The sequence below is a fragment of the Macrotis lagotis genome, chromosome 3 (assembly GCF_037893015.1).
Source record: "Macrotis lagotis isolate mMagLag1 chromosome 3, bilby.v1.9.chrom.fasta, whole genome shotgun sequence".
Taxonomy (NCBI): Eukaryota; Metazoa; Chordata; class Mammalia; order Peramelemorphia; family Peramelidae; genus Macrotis; species Macrotis lagotis.
Window position 1 is genome coordinate 229,527,867 of NC_133660.1, and position 20,700 is coordinate 229,548,566.

General features: G+C 38.5%; 1 protein-coding gene across 2 annotated transcripts in view; it reads right to left on the minus strand.

Moving 5' to 3' along the window:
- Nucleotides 1–18,723, minus strand: part of PDE6B (phosphodiesterase 6B) — an 85,652-nt gene extending 66,929 nt beyond the window's left edge. For both annotated transcript variants that reach the window (XM_074227525.1, XM_074227524.1), the window contains exon 1: nt 18,256–18,723. In XM_074227525.1, coding sequence (XP_074083626.1) covers nt 18,256–18,723 — 468 coding nt within the window. The remainder of the gene's footprint in view (nt 1–18,255) is intronic.
- Between the last annotated feature and the right edge of the window lie 1,977 nt (nt 18,724–20,700).

Consider the following 20,700-nt stretch of genomic DNA (forward strand, 5'->3'; position numbering starts at 1 on the left):
GATTGGAAGAAGGGTCCTAGGCTTAGGGAAGACCATGTGACTAGTGATTAGGCACATTCAAGGGCCTGAGTGAGCCACACTAATAGAGTAGAATGGTAATAATGGTCAATCATAAAATCCCAAGGGTGAGACACAGAGGACCAGAGTTCAAAGCCTGGCTCTTCTATGTACTACACATGTAAGCTTGGCTTAGTCACTTCTTCTTCCACTCTGAGTTCAGTTTCTCCATTTGTGAAATGTAGAGGCTGAGCTAGGTGAGATCTAAGATCATTTTTTAAAATATATAATAAGGTGTTTATTGTGCAGTGCCAAAGGAGTGCCAAACAAAGGTTGGGACAATTACAGCAGGCTTCATGGAGGTTGCTGCCATTAAGAGTTGGGTCTTGAAGACAGTCTGGGTAGAAGACTAGGGAGATCAAAGACTAGATTCTCCTCAAAAGTTAATGACTGCCTTTGTCCTTTGACAGAGGTTTTGTTGTATCTCCTCCTCAGTCTCTCTGTATCTCTCCATTCAGTTTCTCCTCTCCTCTCTAATCCATTTCTCTCTTTATGATCCCCAAGATGGGGAGGGGGGGCTGGACTTTTCTCATCAGACTTTGTAGATCTGTTTTTGTAGATCCCTTTTAAGATCAAAATCCTGTCACTCTACAAAGTCTGATGAGACACCTTCCAAAGGAAATTTGTGCTGAACTTCCAGATACTTGAGCTCCCATTCCAAAATCACCTTGTCTCTGCTTTGAGATTGTACTTTGTTTTACCAAATGGAATTTAAGCTGCTAAGGGTAGGGATGGTTTTGCATTTTTCTTGGTGTCCCCAGCATCTAGCACATTGATGGTTAATGATTGTACCGTTTATTGTATAAGTTCTTCAACCTATAGCTTCAGTCTTGATCTTTATTTCCTGAGTTCCAATCCTGAATCTCTAACTACTTTCTGCGATTATAATAATAATATTACATATTCAGGTTTATATAGCTTTTTAACCTATATTATCTTCTTTGAACCTTAAAAGAACCCTATAAGTTGCTATTATTTTATCCATTTTTACAGATGGGGAAACTGACTCAGAAAGAGTAAATGGGGGAAGCTAAGTGGCACAGTGGATAGAGCACCAGCCCTGGAGTCAGGAGTACCTGAGTTCAAATCCGGCCTCAGACACTCACTAATTACCTAGCTGTGTGACCTTGGGCAAGTCACTTATACCCATTGCCTTGCAAAAAACCTAAAAAAAAAGTAAATGATAGTGCTGTGTATAGAGTGCCAAGCCTCAGATCCTTTACTAGCTTACTGTTTTATCTTCAGCTCTGTTTACCCCACTTTCTTCATATGAAAAATGGAAGTAATGATGTCATCCACTACCAAAGGTTATTGGGAGGATCAGACGAGATGGGAATAACAAAGCACTTAGCAAAGTCCCTGTTATACAGATTAGCTAAATAAATGTTAGTTATTTTGATGATGATGATGATGATGATGATGATGATGTACCCAGAGTCACAGAACTAGCAAGTATCTGAGGCAGAATTTGAAATCTTTCTGACTTTAAATCTAGCAATCTATGTACAATCTTTCACGTGGATGTCCTGCCACATTCAGCATATACCAAAAGAAGTTTCATAAATTCTCTACCACTCCCTATCCCATTTTTCTCTTTCTGTGTTGAGGGTACACCATCTTTCTAGTCACCCAGGCTTGATCCCTTGAGTGGTCTTTCACTCTTCTTTCTCCCCCACACCCAACATTCAATCAGTTCCAAGGCCTATGTCTGCTACCTCCATAATATTTCTTTCTTTTTTTTTAGATTTTTGCCAGGCAAACGGGGTTAAGTGGCTTGACCAGGGCCACACAGCTAGGTAATTATTAAGTGTCTGAGACCGGATTTGAACCCAGGTACTCCTGACTCCAAGGCTGGTGCTTTATCCACTATGCCACCTAGCCTCCCCATTATCCACTACACCACCTAGCCGCCCCCATAATATGTCTCATAGAATATACTTCATCTAGAATAACATCCGATCTGCTCTTCCTGCTTTCAGTCTCTTCTCTCTCTAGTCCATCCTCCAAATGGAGCTGCGATGATCTCAGGCACAGCTCTGACCAGGTCACTCACTTACACAAAATCCCCATTGTTCCATACAAACTCCTTAGCTCAAGGACTTCTGTTATCTGGTGCAAATTTACTTTTCTGGTCTTATTGCAAACTCCTCCTTTTCAATCACTGGTTTATTATTGTCCTGGTTTCTGTGGATTCCCTTCCCAGCTTGGACCTCATGCTCCCTGTATTATTAGCTCACAGCACTTGCTTAGCCCTTCAGTCACATATTTAGTCAGCTAGAGGACTGAATCTAGAATCAGCAAGACCTGAGTTCTAATCCTATATTTATTAGCTGTGATCCTCAGCAAGTCATTTAACCTTTCTGTGCTTCAGTTTCCTTATCTATTAGATAAGTGTAAAAATAGCATCTGTCTCCCATGGTTGTTAGGATCAAATGAAATATTATTTGTAAAGTGTTTAGTAAATCTTAAAGTACTACTTAAATATATTTACATCCATTCAATTGATTCCCAACTCTGTATTTCCAGTCCCACCTCTTGCTTGTGAAACATTTCCACCTGAATGCCTCATCAGTTTGGGGAAACTAGATGAGTGGCACAGAGGCTAGAACACTGGGGTTAGAATAAAAAAAGATCTGATTTCAAATCTGGCCTCACTAAGTCACTTTCTAGCTATATGATGTTGAGTAAGTCACTGAACCTTCTTTGTCTCAGTTCCTCATCTATAAAAAGAGCTGGAGAAGGAAATGCCAAATTATGTCAGTATCTTTGCCAAGAAAACTCTAAACTCTAAATGGGGTCATGAAAAGTCAGACAGGAGGGAAATGAATAAATAATAGTCCCATCAGTATGTCAAACTTAAGGTGTTCATAGATGAGCTCATTATGTTCCCCATCTTGCAACCCCTCCCCTAAGGACTCCATAACCTTACATTCCTTTCATAATCATTTGCCGAGTTCCTATTAAGAAGATAACACTTTGCTGGAAAGTGAGGGGTGCATGAAGTCAATTCAATTCAACAAATATTCATTGAACATTGATCTCTTCGTCAAAACAGACCTGTGTTGGAATGTTGGCTTCAGCACTCATTCTCTTCCATAAGGCCTTGTGCAAATCACTTAATCTCTCGGAATGTCAGATGCCACATCCATTAATTGGTGGTACTTGCAAGACCTTCCTCACAAGTTGAGGAGTGTGAGGAATGTTCTTTGCAAGATTTAAAATATTATAGAAATTGGAGTTCTTCTTGGTCATATTTGATAAATAGATATTAAGGAAGAGAGGGGCAAAATCTTTGAATTTGGCTCCAAGGTTTTAAGCCATGCTAACTAAGAAGATAGACATGCTATCAACAGAAACTGGGATCAAGGACAGATTTGGGAGAGTAGATTCCTGATAGTGACTCTGGCCTTTCCCTGTCACATAGTCTGCCTAAGGTCAGGAGCCATGTCACAAACTTCAGCTATACTTCTTTCTGAGTCTAATCGAATCTAATAAACATTTATTAACCCCCTATTGTGTTTTAGGCATTGTCCTAAGCAGTGGAGAAACAAGAACAAAATTTAAAAAAAAATAGGTCCTTCCCTCAAAGAGCTTAGATTCTACTGGGAAGGATATCATTTTTAAAAAAATCTAAACAAATAAACATATACATGATAATGGGAGGAACTGTTGGGAAAGAATTTCCATAGAAAGTGACCTTTAAAAGAAGCTGGAGATTCTAAGAGCCAGAGGGGAGAAGAGAGTGCATTACAGGTATGAGGACCAGTACAAAAGTGGACAACGGACATGTCGAATTCAAAAAAAGTAAGCCAGCCAGCCTGGCTAGAATGTAGAGGGTGTGAAAGGAAAGGGTGAGCAATAAGTAGCCTGGAACCAGATTGTGAAGGGCTTCAGATTCCAAGCCAAAGAGTGTTCATATCATTGTCTCCTGCCAGTTTCAGTCAACCCTTTGCTCTCTAGATCACAGAGTCTCCATGATTTGTCATTTTTAATTTTCTCTGATTGAGGGTGCCAAATAGCCAACCCAAGAATGAGCAAGACTATGTTCATTGCATTTCTCTTCGACATGTAGCAAGCTTTTGAGATGGCTCTCTTCAGAGAGAGCAAAGACTTCAAAGACCAGCTTTGGGCACTTACCAGCCTGGGAGGGCTTGAGATGACTGCCAATTTTGAACAAGGAGAAGCTGCAGCTAGGAAAGAGACTGGAATTTGATTGTGGGAATTGAATAGAATCTAGTGAGTGAGAGAATAGACAGGGGACTAGAGACTGGTCTATGGCAGGTTGGTTGGCTTCATGGGTCACTGCTTTCACCTTCTGGTTTTCTGAGAAGTTTGTATGGAATAAACTAAGGCATCAATAAATGGTTTCCCTCCAGGACGTAGAAGAAAAACATAGTATAATTACTTTTTCCCTTCCTCTCTTCCTCTCCGTCCAAATGTGGGGCTAATTCCAAAATTTATTTCTGTCCTCTAAAAATTCCATTTAAGTAGCTTGATTTTGTCAGGTAGATAAAATTTAATTGATCCTAGTTGTTCCTGGTTGTTCATTTTATTATTGGTAGAAAAGAAGGCAGAAAGAAAGGAATCATTGAATGGACAGAGGGTTGAACCTCAGTCCTTGATGCCATTCTTTCAAGCCAACTGATAAAGAATCTAAATGAGTTTTGATTTATTAATATTTGATAAACTTCTCAAGGGGATAACTACCAAAACACTCTATTCTGCCCACAGGCTAAAGTAAGTCTATTTGTCAGTGTTGCTGGCTAGTAGAAAGTGGAGTGAACAAGAGGCAAGTTTATTCCTTCCCCCTCCCCTACCCACTTATTTATTTTGAAAGCTGCTCTATCCCTGAGTAAGGAGCAGAGTCATTGACTAAGGAAAAATCAGACTCCTGGTGTCAGCTATAGATAGAAGGTGATGGAGAAAAGTGGTTCCATCCACATTTTGAATGTAAAGACTAAGATGGAGAACTGGTTTGCCTGGAATATTCACCATCTCTAACCCCAGCTGATGCACCAAACAACATATATAAATGGCTTTTAAGAACCGTGTAAGTTCTAATTCTATAATCCATTGATAATATATGTGCTTGCTTCTCACTTGGAAAAAAGAAACTTGAATCTTCTTCAAAGAGAGTTCATTCATTCAACAAACATTTATAGTGCGCATAGTAAATACAAGGCTCTTCTCCAGATGTCTGAGGAACAACAGGAAGGGAGAAATGTCATGGAAACCAATGGAGCAGAATATCCAGGAGGAGGAGGAGGTAATTGATGGGATCAAATGCTACAGATAAAGGAATATAAGGACTGAGAAAAGACCATTGGATTTGTCAATCAGTATGGATTGGTGACCTTGAGGAAAGGAGTTTCAATAGAGTACTTGAAAAGAGAAGCCAAATAGTAAAGGGTTAACAAAAAGGCAAGTAGAAAGGAAATGGATGCATTAGTATGGATTATTCTTTCTTAAAGTTTAATAGTGAATAGAGAGTAAGTAATGAGATGAGGTGATAGGGGAAGGAAGGAAGGAAAGAAAGAAAGAAAGAAAGAAAGAAAGAAAGAAAGAAAGAAAGAAAGAAAGAAAGAAAGGAATCAGTCACAGTCCTAGATGTCTTGTAGATTTGCTGGTGTTTTCTTTCTGATAATTTGTGCTCATTGGTACTGTTTGATTCATGATGACCCACTTGTTAAAAAAGGAACAGGAGATGAAGTAATCTGAGATATTATTATATTTGGGTCACATGGATTGCAGATTAATTATAACAGATTAGAATAAGAGGATTGTCATCATCCTCATTCTACTTTATGCTCAACTGAGATCAGACTGTGATATTCAATGGAAAGTCTTTACATGTTCGTCCCCCCTACCTTTTTTTTTTGACTCCATAAAAAGGAAAAACAGTGGAGATTGGGTGAGGATGGCGGAATTCCCAAGCAAAGCTGCTGTGTGGCCTTATAGGGGAGGAGAAATATCAGTGCCACTCTCCACTTATATCTGACTGAATCAGGGGTATGGGTTTTTGGAACATTATGAGCATGCTTGCCCTCAGACCTTCCCTTAATAGAGACAAGAGATTGGTCTAAGAAGTTGAATTATATGCAGCCTCCTTAATTCCTCAGGGAGAAAAAAGTCTCCAAGGAAAAGAGAGAGGAAAAGGAAATGGGGTGTGTGTGTGTGTGTGTGTGTGTGTGTGTGTGTGTGTGTGTGTGTGTGTGTAATGGAATGGAATGATAGAGAGAAAGAGAAAAGATAGAGATCCAGCTTACTGACCTTCACTAGGAATTCAGGTTGGACACACTTGGCAGGGAAAGCAGTGGAAAGGATAGAGTCAGAGGACCTTGTTTCACATTGGTCTTAATAATACTTATTACAATGTTTCACACTGAGCTACTCTATGCCTCATTTTCCTCATTATAAACTGAGAGGGTTGGACTATATGGTCTCTAAAGACCTTTCTAGAAGCAGCTAGGTAGTGTAGTGGCTAGAGTACTGGCCCTGGAGTCAGTAAAAACTGAGTTCAAATCCAGCCTTAGAAACTTAATAATTACTTAGCTGTGTGACCTTGGGTGAATCACTTAACCCCATATATAAAAATTTTTAAAAAAACCTTCTACCTCTAAATCTATCATCTAATGATTTTTTTTTTATTTCAGTTTTCCTCTCTTTCATCTTCAGTCTCTTTCCTCTGGCAGTTCCCCTTATTGGTATTTTTTAAGTCATCTAAGTATTCATTATATGTTAAACACTGTTGAGAAGAACTAGAGATGAAGGAGAAGAAGAAGAAGGAGGAGGAGGAGGAGGAGAAGGAGGAGGAGGAGGAGGAGGAGGAGAAGGAGGAGGAGGAGGAGGAGGAGGAGGAGAAGGAGGAGGAGGAGGAGAAGAGGAGGAGGAGGAGGAGGAGGAGGAGGAGGAGGAGGAGGAGGAGAAGAAGAAGAAGAAGAAGAAGAAGAAGAAGAAGAAGAAGAAGAAGAAAGAAAGAAAGAAAGAAAGAAAGAAAGAAAGAAAGAAAGAAAGAAAGAAAGAAAGAAGGAGAATGAGGAGGAGGAAAAGAAGGAGAGGAAGAAAAAGGAGAGGGAGGAGAGAAAGAAGGAAAAGAAGAGAGAGGAGAGAAAGGAGGAGAAGGAGAAGGAGGAGGAAAAGGAAGAAGAGGAGGAGAGGAAGAAGAAGGAGAAGAAGAGGAAGGAGAGGAAGGAGAAGAAGAAAAAGAAGAAGAAAGGAGGAGGAGAAGAAAGAGGAAGCAAAAACCATCCCTTCTCTCAAGAAGAAGACATGTAAATGATTAGATGCATATAAGTTATAACAAAATAAATGCAAGTTAATCTCAGAGAGGACGGCATTAACAGCTAGAGGGACTGGGAAAAACCATCTGTAGAAGATAGGAAGAAGGTGTCAGGGAGATCAGAAAAGAGGTCATTGAAATAGTGCAGGTGAGGGGCAGCTAGGTGGCGCTGGAGTCAGGAGGACCTGAGTTCAAAGCCAACCTCAGACTTAATAAATGCCTAGTTGTGTGATCTTGGGCAAGTCACTTAACCCCATTACCTTGCAAAAAAAACAAACAAACAAAAAGAAGTAGTCCAGGTGAAAGGTGATGAGGACTTTAACTAATATGGTGGCCACAAGAGAGGAGAGAAACATGTATGTATGTATTTTTGCATTTATATTTGTAAGATATAGAAGAGGTGTTCTTAAGGTAGAAATAATGAAATTTTATAACTTATTAGACATAATGGTTGAGGGAAAATGAGTAGTTGAGACTTGGATGACTGGTAAGATGGTGGTGCCCTTAACAGTAATAAGGAAGTTCTGCTTAAAAACATGATACCATCTTTCCCCTCCAAAATAAATTTCCAAAACCTTTTGTTGTGACCTGGCCATCCCTATATATCTCATATTTCTCCTACCCTTTAATGTCACACTTCAGTAAAGAATAGTCTACACTTCATTCTTTATTTCTTCCCTATCTCCTTGTATCCTTAACCCCTTATAATCTTGTTTTTACCATTCTATAGAAAACCTCCTCTTCAGATCACTAAATAGCAAACAAAGCCAGTTTCCCAGTTCTCATCCTTTTTGACATCTCGGAAACATTTGAAACTGTTAACCAGTCATTTTTCTGGAATATCTTCTCTTTCATTGGTTTTCGTGACTCTTCTTTCTCTTGTTTTTATTCCTAGTTGCACGAGTTTTCTTTTTTAATCTCTTTTTATCAGCCTCTTGTTGTTCTCTAAATGAAGTTATCTATTCCCTATATAGACTACATATCTATTCTTTCTTCATGATCTCATCAGCTCCTATGGGTTCATTTCTACATAGATGAGTCCCACATCTATTTACCCAAACATCATTCCAGTCATACCTCTCTAATTGTCTGCTAGATATCTTTACCTAAATATCTTATCATTACCTTTAACATAACAAACTTTACCAGCTTTCCCCCTGAATTTCCATCTTTCCAACTTTCCTATTTCTATCATCACTACCACACCCCCTTTCACCCAGATTCAAACTCTCAGAATCACGTTTGACCCTTTTTATTCTCCCTTATCCTTTACATCCAATTAGTCAAGTATTGGCAACTCTACTTCCACAACATCTCTAGCATCTGTCCCCTTCTCTCTACTCTCATTGTTTCATCCTAATTGAGGTCTTTGTCTCTTCTCCCCCAGAAAAGTCTCTCGGTTGTTTTCCTGACCTCCAATCTGTCCAAGACATCTCCCTCATAATCTTTCCAAAGTACAGGCCTAACCATGTCAGACCTCTCCTTCCTCCCCCTCCCCTGCTCAAATTCATCAGTAGCTTCCTGTTGCCTCTAGGATAAAATATGAACCATTTAGCTGTTCAGTTAAAGCCTTCCACAGGCTGCCTCCAACTCAGTTTTCTTGTTTCATTTACTGTCTTTCTCTTTTACTGTCTTTCTGTTTCAGCCAAACTGGAATATCAATCATTCCCTGAACTTTCACAAAAACCTCTATTTCCAAACATTCATGCAAGCATTTCCCCAGACTTGGAATTCAATTCCCTCTCCTCTTTGCCTTTCTGAATTCTTTCTTCCTGTGAGTCTCAGTTCAGGCGTCACCTTCTTCACATAGCCTTCCTTGATTCTCTTTCCTGAAAGTAATCTCTCCATTATCATTATTCCCTAAAGCACTTTTCCTACTTGTCCCTAGCTTCTTTCTACCTCTCAGATTGTTTCTTTCTTGTCTTGGTTGGTTCCTTTTACCCTTTCTCCTACCTCCATAATTATAGGCATCCTTCCAAGGCTTTAGTCTTTGCACTCTCCTCTCTCTATGTGCTTTCCCCTTGGTGATCAGAAGGCTTCGATGATCCCTTCACTACAGATGAACAAGTAATCCTGATTCCTCTCCATGTTCCAGTCCCAAGTCTCCATCTTCTTTATTTATTTGGCCCACAGTCAACTCAGAATGATTTCATTAAATATCAACTTCATCATTTCTTAGCTCTTCCCCAAGTCTGGCAAACTTTCCAAATTTCATTATTTTGTTCATGATGTCATCATCTGCCCAGTTACCTAGGCACAGATCCTCTAAGTTGTCTCTGAATTTTCTCTCTTCCTCACCCCACATATTCACAAGCCCAAACAATTGTACCTCACATCCATTCCTTCCTCTCTGCTCACACAGTGATTGCTCTAGGTTGAGCATTCATCAACTCTTTCCTGGCCTATTTAATAGTCTTCTAAGTCTAGTCTGTTCCCTCTCCAACCCATTTTCACTGTTACAGTAATCTTCTAATACAAGATTCTGATCCTGTGATTTCCTGGTTTAAATTAATGAAATGTGAATTTCTCATTCTCACATTCATAATTCTTTATAATCTGTCTCAAACCTACTTTTTCAGCTATCATGCTTTCTCCTTCATGCACTTTATTAGTTTCTCAATTCTCCTCTACTTAGCTTCCATGTGTTCAAGGAGGTGATACTTCTCTTCCTTTGGCTTCTGTTCTCTGATATCTCTCCTGAGTTATCCAGCCAGAATGTCTCTCTCCTCCTAGAATTTTTATGATTACTTAGTTTGATTTTGTGTACTTACCTTATTCTAACTTATACTATGGATATTTGTATACATGTCTTATTTTCTTAATAGACTATAAGGGCAGCTAGATAGAGCACCAGCCCTAGAGTCCAGAGGACCTGAGTTCAAATACAGCCTCATATACTTGCCACTTGCTAGCTGTGTGACTTTGTACAAGTCACTTAATCCTGATTGCCAGTCGTTCTGATCCATATCTGCCACTGGACCCTAATGGCTCTGGGGAAGAAAATGAGGTTGGTGACTTAGCACAACTTCCCATCCCTTACTCAAATCCAAATCATGTGCTTGTCATGGCATCACCTCCCTGATATCATGGTCTTCTTTGAGACTGAAGGATGAACATCATGATCAGATCATCATCATCATCATCATCATCATCATACTATAAGCTCCTTGAGGCAAGAACTATGCATATCTTTCGTATTTCCAATCCCAAGAAAAAAAGCATGAAACATGGTAGTTACTTATAAATAATATATGACAGAAAAACTTAATGGTATGACCATGGTAAAGAGCCAATGCCCTCCTGTAACAGAAAAATTTGGTGGAGCATTGGTTTGATCCAGGATAGATGGACTGAAGATAGGTTAATATATTAATCCCAGAAGAACAGACCATAGAACTGACTCTAGGTGGGAAAGGGAGAGGTATGGGCTAAATGAGCGTCTAACAGTGAAATAAGGACTATCCAGTGACTTTGGCCTCTTATTTGCCACATTTCTTTGCCACATATATGCTGGTAAGTGTTTGACAATCAATTCTCCTCCCCCAAATGTATACATGATGACTTTTAAATTTAAGTTACATTATTAACATTTTATTCATTACTTTATTAAGTCTAATTAATTTTATTCATCATTTTATTAAATCTAGACAAAAATTAATTGAACTCTGATTTGTAGCATTTGCTGATTTCTTACGTGTGAAATCTCATTGAAAAAAATATAGGGGTGCCTAGGTGGCGTAGTGGATAAAGCACCGGCCTTGGAGTCAGGAGTACCTGGGTTCAAATCTGGTCTCAGACACTTAACAATTACCTAGCTGTGTGGCCTTGGGCAAGCCACTTAACCCCATTTGCCTGGCAAAAACCTAAATATATATATATATATATATATGTATGTATATGTATATGTATATGTATATATACATATATATATATAAATTGGGTTTTTTTAGTCTGTATAAGATAACTCTAGCACACCCCATATGAGGGTAAAATTTTCAAACTTCACTCTTAACTGAAGCTGACTCAAGCAAGTCATAATCAAAGGTTTTTTCCAATGGCCTAACACTGACCCTGTTCTTAGCTTTTACTGCCTAAACAGCCCAAGGAGAAACATAAACATCAATGGACTTATATATAGGGAAGATGGAAGGCAATCTGATATGGTCAGACCATCCTTTTCCCATCTATTCTTTGTTGTGGCCTCAGTTATTCAGGACCTAAAAAAACCTTTGATCATACAGATGATTTGGATCTTTGAAGTATCATTTCTCACTGGGTTTAAGCTTCTCCCTGGATTGTAATGTTCTCTAAGGTCACTTAAAACTGGGCTGTCAACCTCTTGAGTATTTAACATAAAGTAGGAGTTCTTAACATGAATGTCTGTGTGTGTGTGTGTGTGTGTGTGTGTGTGTGTGTGTGGCCATGAAAGGGGGTCTATGGCCATAGATGATAAAACAAATTTCACCTTTATTTTTCACTAACTTCTAATTGAACTTGAAAATATTATTTGGGAAAGGCATCCATAGTCTTCATCAGATTGTCAGAGGCATTCATGACATATACAAAAAGTTAAGGGTCTTGAGGACTTGGTCCTGAGCACAAGGTCCATGGCCTTGATAGCAATACAGCTCCCAGTATGTCTCCTTCACTTATTCCTCCTCCTCCAAGAAATCTTCTCTGATTCTCTCTGGCTAAAAGTAAATTCTCAAACATTCTCAAACACTCCAGAGCAATTTGTCTATATCTTCTTTTTTTGCCTCCACAAATCAACCAAATATTTAATGTACCAGGCACTGTTCTAGTAATTGAAAGTAGTAGAACATAAGATTCTCAAGGGTAGAGATTAGACTTTTGTCTTTATACTTTCAGGGTCTGTTATTTCATCATTGCATGGCAATGACCCTAGATTCTCAGTCTATAAATAGAATGTAAATTTCTTTCCTTGCTAAGGCTTCAAATATAGTCCCAGTATGATGATATTTGTTGCCTAAAGGCTAACCCAATTAGGGATGGAGAAATTCATCCTTAGTAGACTGGCTACATAGTGATGGATTTTGGCTCTGACAATTCACTATATGAAGAAAAATTACAAATCCTCTAGTCCTATGGGACTCTTTTACTATTTTTTTTAAGGAAGGGATGCTCATAAAATCATTACACTATCTATAAACATTAACTTTATTATTAGCACTCTATATGTAGAATCTTTGTCCAATGGTTAATGAACTGAAATAGTAGAAAAACTGAACCACATCATTATTGATATTCTCATGATTAACAAAACCAGAAGACAACAGAAGACTGTAGCAAAATGGAAGGATTGCTCCCAAGTTCTCTTTGGAAAGACATATTAAGTACTTGTGGGAATTATTTGCATAGTGACCTTAGGCATCAAGAAATAGTTCATGGGATACTTGGTCACCTAGTCATGGTCACAATTATAGTCAAAACCAATGTCATGAAAAATAATTGCACCTGATTACCAACATACATTTCAGAGTAAGAGGAGATTAGGGAAATTCTGTGAAGTGATTCCAAAGTGAAAATCTTCTAAAGAAGTCAATAGATTATTTAATATTTTGTGACTTCAGTGTAGAAATGGGTTCAGGGAAGGATGACAAACAGTAGTTTGGAAAATATAGCTCAAGTTTGAGAATGCAAGAGACTCACTGACATCTTAGAGACCTCATATTTTAATATCATAAATATTTGCTTCCATAAAAACAGAAGGTATTTGGCATGAATAGTATCAAGCAACATCTCATATAAACAAAGTGAAATTATTCTTTAACTGACAGGAAACAATTGATTACTGATATGGGGGTTTGTATCAAACCTGATTGCCTGTGTGTAATTAAAATATCACCATCAAATTAGAAGAAAGGATAAAGATAAGAAGGCACATCCTAACCCATTCAAAATCCTACTGATGCTAAGAATGGAAAATGGGAGAAAGCAAAAATTTGTTGCTACTGTGAGTCATTTCAATCATATCTAAGCCTTTGAGACCCCATTTGGGGATTTCATGGCATGGATACTTGAGTAATTTGCTATTTCCTTCTCATTTTTCAGATGAGGAATAGAATTAAGTAATGACCAGAGTCAAATGGTAGGTTGTCTAAGATTCAGTTTGAACTGATGAAAATCAGACTTCCCGATTCCAAGTCCAGTGTTCTATCCACTGCATCACTTAGCTACCCCAATCCAAAAATAGTTACCTGCATTTTCACATTCCCTGAAAAATTTTATTGATATAAAGTAGCTTTTACAATGAGGAGATCAAAGAATCTAGAAACCACCTTAGGTAGCAAATACTTTATGTCTTTGATAAGTAAAAATATATATAGCAGTCAATGGTGGCAATAGTCCAGAACACTGATGTCAAACTCAAATAGAAATGGAGATCACTTATGCATGCATAAGTATCCCTGCGGGCTGCATATTGACTTAATTTTAAAATGTAGTGTTATCTATATTCCACTGTAGTTTTATTTATTTTCTTAAATATTTCCCAATTATACTTTAATCCAGTTTGGGCTACACTTGGGAGCATTGAAGGCAGGACCATGTATTAGATGCCACTGGTGTAGATTACAAACTAAATTGTAAAAACACATAAAGGGAGAAGATGGACGATGCATGGTGCCACATCACAAAAGAGCATAAACAAGATTACAAGAAGATGGCATGAAGCCCAGATGAACCCAAATCATTCCAAGAGTTTTCATAAATGAAAGTGAGAGGAAAAAAGTAGAATGAAATAGGAAAAAAATTGTCACTATTCATTATTAAGGAAAGGGAAGACATTATTACACTTGGAACCTAATATTTCAGTCTCAGATGTGCTATTCAAAGTTGAAAAGGCACTCAAGAAAATGAATTCAAGATGAATTGCTGGACCAGACCAAATATACAAAGAATTCTAGTGACACAACCTTGGAAGAAACAAATGATCATATAAACTATCTCAGGGAACCATATGTAGTGCTGTTTTCTTGTGGTTCCTGCTACTGGAAAAACTGAGGCTGGTGCTTGAACTTGAGAATTCTGAGCTGCAGTAGAGTTAAAGTTGATCAGATATCCTCACAAAGTCTAATACCAATATGGTGAGTCTCTGGAGGGGAGTGGAAGAGTCACAAGGCTTCCTGGAGAGGGATAAACCAGCCCAGGTCAGATAGGGTCAAAGCCTCTAAATCTATCAGTGGTGGGAATGGATTAAGGAATAGCATCAACATTTCCAGCTTGGGTGAGGTAGGGGAAGCAGTCTCAAAAAAAAAAAATCTTGAGAGGAAAAATTCTGAAAGAATGGAAAAAAAATAGTAATGGCATTACTCTTAGAAGGAATTGTGAGGACATCAATAGCTATTGACCTATATACTGACTTTCTCATCTTTTGAAATCATTATAAGGATGTCTACACATGTATTAAGAGAATTCTTGATGACAATTTGATGAAATCCTTGCTAAAAATGTAAATACCTTCTCCCAACAGATTTAAACTTTACAATCCACATCAGACTAAAAATTGCAAAGAAAAAAAGATTCTGCTGTGTTTTGTGTTGATTATTAAAACAACACTCTTAGCTTGATAAAGCAAAATTAAAAAACACACACACACAAGGTAATCTTAAGAGTTTTTCTCCTTCAGATTACACAAGATTGTTTGACAAATGCAACCATAGAAATAAAATCTATTTGGTAGAGCTTGGGTTATTATTTTCAAGCAAAACATAAAATGGGAAATATGTATTTGTCAAAGGTGTTTACCAGTGTCTTGGAGGAAGGAAGTCCTATATAGAGGAATTTCTTAGAAATGATGATGTTTTCCACATATATATTTTTTTAAAGACAGCATCTGGTCAATTGCTTCCAGCTCTAGAACATTACAATTCCTTCAAAGAGATCCATAATTATTCTAGAGGTCAATGTAATAATACATTCGGAAAAAAACTATTAATAGCATTATAAAATATATATATATTATAAATATAATATTTATTTATAAATAGCAAAATAAATATACACATGTAAATTATAAACATATTTTATTTATAAATACAAATAAATATTAAAATAGCAAAATAAATATACATATATATATAAAATAACATTTTAAGGTATTATATAACATTTAAAGTCTTAAATGTTAGCTACCATTTTAAAGTTACATATCCAGGTAAAATTCAGATGAACTTAAAATATCTCATCAGAATCTATTAAAGAGTATTTGAAAATGTGCCCCTTGACTTTTTCTTTTTTTTTTAAGAAGCTGTCTTCTTAAACATTGCCATCGTAGCTAATATATATTTTCTTTGCTCAGAGCTCTTATTCCTTTTACCTCCTTTTTTCTACCACCTTTTCTTCCTCTTCTTTCTTTTCCTCCTCCTCCTTCTTCTTCCTTCTTCCTTCTTTCTTCTTCTTCTTCCTTTTCTTCTTTCTTCTTCTTCTTCCTCCTTCTTCCTCCTCCTTTCTCTTCTTCCTCCAGTATTATCTCATTTGATCCTCACAACAACCCTGGGGTAATTTAAATCCAGACTCAACACTTGCCAGCTGTGTGATCCTGAGCAAGTCACTTAACTTTTCTTTTCCTTGATTTTCTCAGCTTTAAATGGAGATGGAGAAGCTAAGTGGCACACTTTGTCCACCTAGTAGATAAAGTGACAATTCGGAAGTAAGGATGACTCATCTCCCTGAGTTCAAACTTGGTCTTATACTCTTACTAGCTATGAGATTCTGTTTGCCTCAGTTTCTTCTACTTTAAAAAACCACTTCAATATCTTTGACAAGAAACCCAAAGGGTTTCACAAAGAGTCAAATGCAACTGTAAAACAACTAAATGACAATGACAAAACCCAGGGTTGCTATGAAAATAAAATAGAATAGGTACATAGTAGGCGCTTATTAATTGCTTCTTTCTTCTTCCCCTTTCCCCAAGGTTATCAAGGAGTCATTTGTTTTATTAGAATCTCTCCATTGAAAGTAGAAACCAAGTGGCATAAAACAGAATTACCTTTAGCAGTTTTGGAGCTAGGGCAAGCAGGGATGGAAGTAGGGAGGTCTTGTAAAAAGCCTTGGCCAGGGCGGCTATGTGGTGCATCGGATAAAGCACCAGCCCTGGAGTCAGGAGTACCTGGGTTCAAATCCAATCTCAGACATTTAATAATTACCTAGCCGTGTGGCCTTGGGCAAGCCACTTAAATCCATTTGCCTTGCAAAAACCTATTTAAAAAAAAAAAAAGCCTTGGCCGTGGACAGCTAGGTGGCGCAGTCTACAGAACAATGACCCTAGAGTCAGGAGGACCTGAGTTCATATCTACCCTCAGACACTTAATAATTGCCTAGCTGTGTAACCTTGGGCAAGCCACTTAACCCCATTGCCTTAAATAAATTAAAAAAAAACCTTGGCCTTTGATCACAAAGTCCCTTGGATGGAAAGACTTCAGAACACCTCAATATATAAGGCCAACAGAAACCTTAGGATACCTCTAGGTCACTTTGGGGGAAATAACTTCTAGGGATGGGAATAGGGATGGGCAGGGTCCCACCTAGGGTGCAGGAAAGCCTTGAGATCTCACCAAGGCTGACATAAGCTGGCCTATACTTCGTATTGGACAATGGGTGGCTCTTGTGGGAACTACTCAACATTGGGTGTAGTCAGACCAAGAGAGCCCATCTGGTCCATCTGCTAAGACAATCCAACTCACTCCCACGGAGCAGATCTCCAACGCTCAAGATGAAGTGAAGGGAGACAGGAGGTAAAGGAAGAGAGGTGAGAAAAATCATAGTTCAGGAATAGAAAAGTAAGTGGGCAAAGGTCACGTTACCCCACGCTAGAGACAGATGTGAAACAGAGAAAGACTAAACCTAAACAACATGGTTCAGCAGCAAAAATACTAAATTAGCCAGACAGTATAGCTTCAAGTCCTCATCTTGCCACTTATGACAGTGTGACCATGGACAAACCAGTCTAATTTTTCTTGGTCTTAGTTTCCTCATCTGTAAAATGGGGGGTTTGGATTAGATGGCCTTTAAGGTCCCTTGTATCTCTAAATCTATGATTCTATGAACACACATTATAATTAAATTCAACAACAACTAAATAAATAAATAAACATTTATTAAGTCCATGCTGTGCACAGAGACCTGTGCTTAATTCCAGTGATGATACAAACTATAGTTAAGACAAATTGCCTACCCTCATAGGATTCAAAGTCTAGTAAAGTGATACAAGGACAAATATCTAATTATGACACCAACAATTGTATATGGAATATCCTTATCTAGTAACATAATGTATATTACATCTTAATGTAATTGATGATCATGTTTATATTATAATGACAAATGTCAAAACACTGAAAATAAGGAAAAGAGATCTTACTGCTTGGGAAAATGAAGGAAGACTTCATGGAAGAAATGGTTTCTAAGTGAACTTTAGGTGGTAGGAAAAATTCAACAATTTAAGGGAGGGAGAGAATTTAGGTAGAGGAAACTATATGAACAAAGGCTCATTCATACTCAAAGGTGAGCATATTTGGGAGACAGAATTCTCCAAATTGAAGGAATAATTCTAGACCTGGAGATGCAGACAATTCAGACCCGAACACATGAATATTCTCATCTGGAATGAAAGAACTTGCCAGACCATACATGGGAATTGTAGGAAGAAATAGAGAGCCATGTTATCTCAGAAAGTGAAGAATCTTATAGGAGTAAAGTTATGTCCTGAAGGACAAAAGGGTATCAAAGCCATTCAGGACCCTTTAACCAATGATGATCACTGACACCTAATGTACTTTGATGGATCATTCTAGGTCCTAGGAGAGATTGGTTCATTTTAGACATGTCTGTTGGCCCTTTCTGCTTGTTCACCCCCCTTACCTGTAGAGACTGACTCTTGTCAGTACTGAAGACCTTACCTCATTAACATCCTGGATGTTGATGGTCTTCTTTGTCTGGGCCACATGACCTACAACCCCGATGTCTAGAGGAAAGACAATTTCGGAGTCAGGCGGCACGAGACACTCCTCTAGGGTCCTGTCAGGCTGGATGTTGAAGAGCCTTGTGGCCAGTTCTGCAACACCATTCCTCTGCCGGTACATGAAGAGGCTGCAACGGTCGGCATGGATGAGGGTACATACTCTCCTAAGAATTTTGAAGACCACCTTCTCCATGTTGATATTTTCTTGCATGTCCTGAACTAGCTCAAAGAGTGCTTCACTCTCCTCCACCTGGCATAGTTCTTTAAAGGTTGAGAAATCCACTGGACCCCTACCCTCACATGCACCAACCACATTTTCAGGACTCAGAACCTTTTGAAAGTAATTCTCTGTGAAGGTGGGGTTTTCATTGAGAAACTTCTCCACATCTTCCTGGCTGAGGGCCATCGTGGCTCCTCCCAGTCCCTGGGTAGACCACCAGGAATGGTAAGCCTGGGGCTTCCCCAGAAACCCTACAACTATCTTCCCTGGATGTTCATGGACCCAAGCAGCACCTTGTCCTAACTTGGGGTGATACAGGGCCAACTGCTTCCAGTAAATGCTGTAATCAGCAAAGTCTTTCTTAGTGATGATTATGGGGAATCCGTGGGAGGACAGAGCTGCTCAGGAGCACGGATTGGATGACTCATGTTAAACTGGGGAGAGAGCTAATTCAGCCCCCACCTCTTCTCCCCCCAGAACCTAAAAACTCCTATTGGGCTGGTCACAAAAACAAGATTTGGGGGACCTGCAATCAGGAGCATAAGGGATGTTTTTGGAACCTGCATTGACCAGGTTAACCCTTGCCTTATTAAGCAATCTAAAGGAAAATACATTCCAGTTAAGCCCAGGCCCCTCAAACCTAATCCCCAGGGACCAGGTGGTAATCCCAGCTAATAGAATGACCTTTTCCCCTTTCATAACACTTCCATTGAGAAAACAGTATTGTGGAATTCCTGTTAAAGCAGTATGTTTTTACTGGCTCATACTCCATGTTCAGCCCTTCACATCTTGGGGGAGATGGTAGGAGGAAAGGTGATGGTCCCTGAAATTTGAGAATTTTACATTTATACACATGGAACAATTAGTCTGACAGAATCGAGGGTTGAGCCATTCTGAATGGGTGGAACAGTCCATGCAATGCTAGAGGAGGTCAGGAAAGGATGGGAATGGCCAGGAAAGACTTCATAGAGGGGGAGGGATGTCACTTGATCCTTGAAGCCCTAGTAGCTGGATAGTCTATAGAAGGAAGAGGTCACTGTACATAGGGAAAATCACTTTAGACAATATGGAATCATCCAGGGCAGAATTTTCCTACACAAATTGGACAAATTTCAATTAGTCAATACAGAGTAAGGGAATGAATGACTGTGTTGTTGGGTAGCCCTGGGATACCCAAGTTGCACTTGATAACTTTATTACCATCAGAACAGTTATATAAGCATACATCCCTTTATTACATAATGACTATCTGGCACTAATTTCTCCTCTTAAGCTCTTCTCTATTCTCTCATCAAAGCACAAGGGTGACCAATAGCAGCTCCATCACAAGGGCATAAACTGACAGGTCCCAATGAGCTAGAAAGGATAAATCCAGAGAGAGACCATGGATCCAACAAGTTTAATTCATCCCTGGAAGAGTGGTCAGTCATAAATGAATTGATTTTGGGGCTGCTCTAAAGATTATTTTCCAAAATGATAAGAGGCTGGAATCTTCTCTGGTAGAAGGAGTGACCACTCTGAGGTCATAGGTCTTTATTTTATTTTTATGCTGCACATAATGAATACCTCACCCCCTAATTTCCATCTACAAAGTAGAACAGAGAGTATATGTAAAACAATGAGTTTCTAGTATGTACAGCTTGATTTTTTAAATAATATAATAAATATAATAAATTCAACATATTACTTTCAAAACTGTTCTACTTATCTGTTCTTCCTTCTGAACTTTTCTGTTCTCTTCCATGCAATTAAAAATGCTTCAATAACCCTTGACCTTATTATATTTCTTTTCTTTTTTTTCCTGCCAATATTATCAATAGCTTCCTTGTTCCTCCATACTACCATCTCCAATGAAAACAAAGGGAAAAAAACCAATTCTTGTAATGAATAGATCAAAGGTTTTTTTGGAGTCTTGAAGTAATGAATGTAATTATGTAATCTCCCAACTTCCTCAGCTGAGGAGGATTAAAAAATAAGAGGACTTTTAAGGCAAATTCATTTAAAATTAACTTATTGATGTTTAAAACAAAAACATAGAAACTTCCTCATTTCCATGCCCCATCCCCCCCCATCTCCACACCCACACAGGTCCCAGTGCTGTAGACAATGAAGGACCAATTATTGCTTTGGTAGCTGCTTCAACCAGGCATCTCCAGAGCTTGG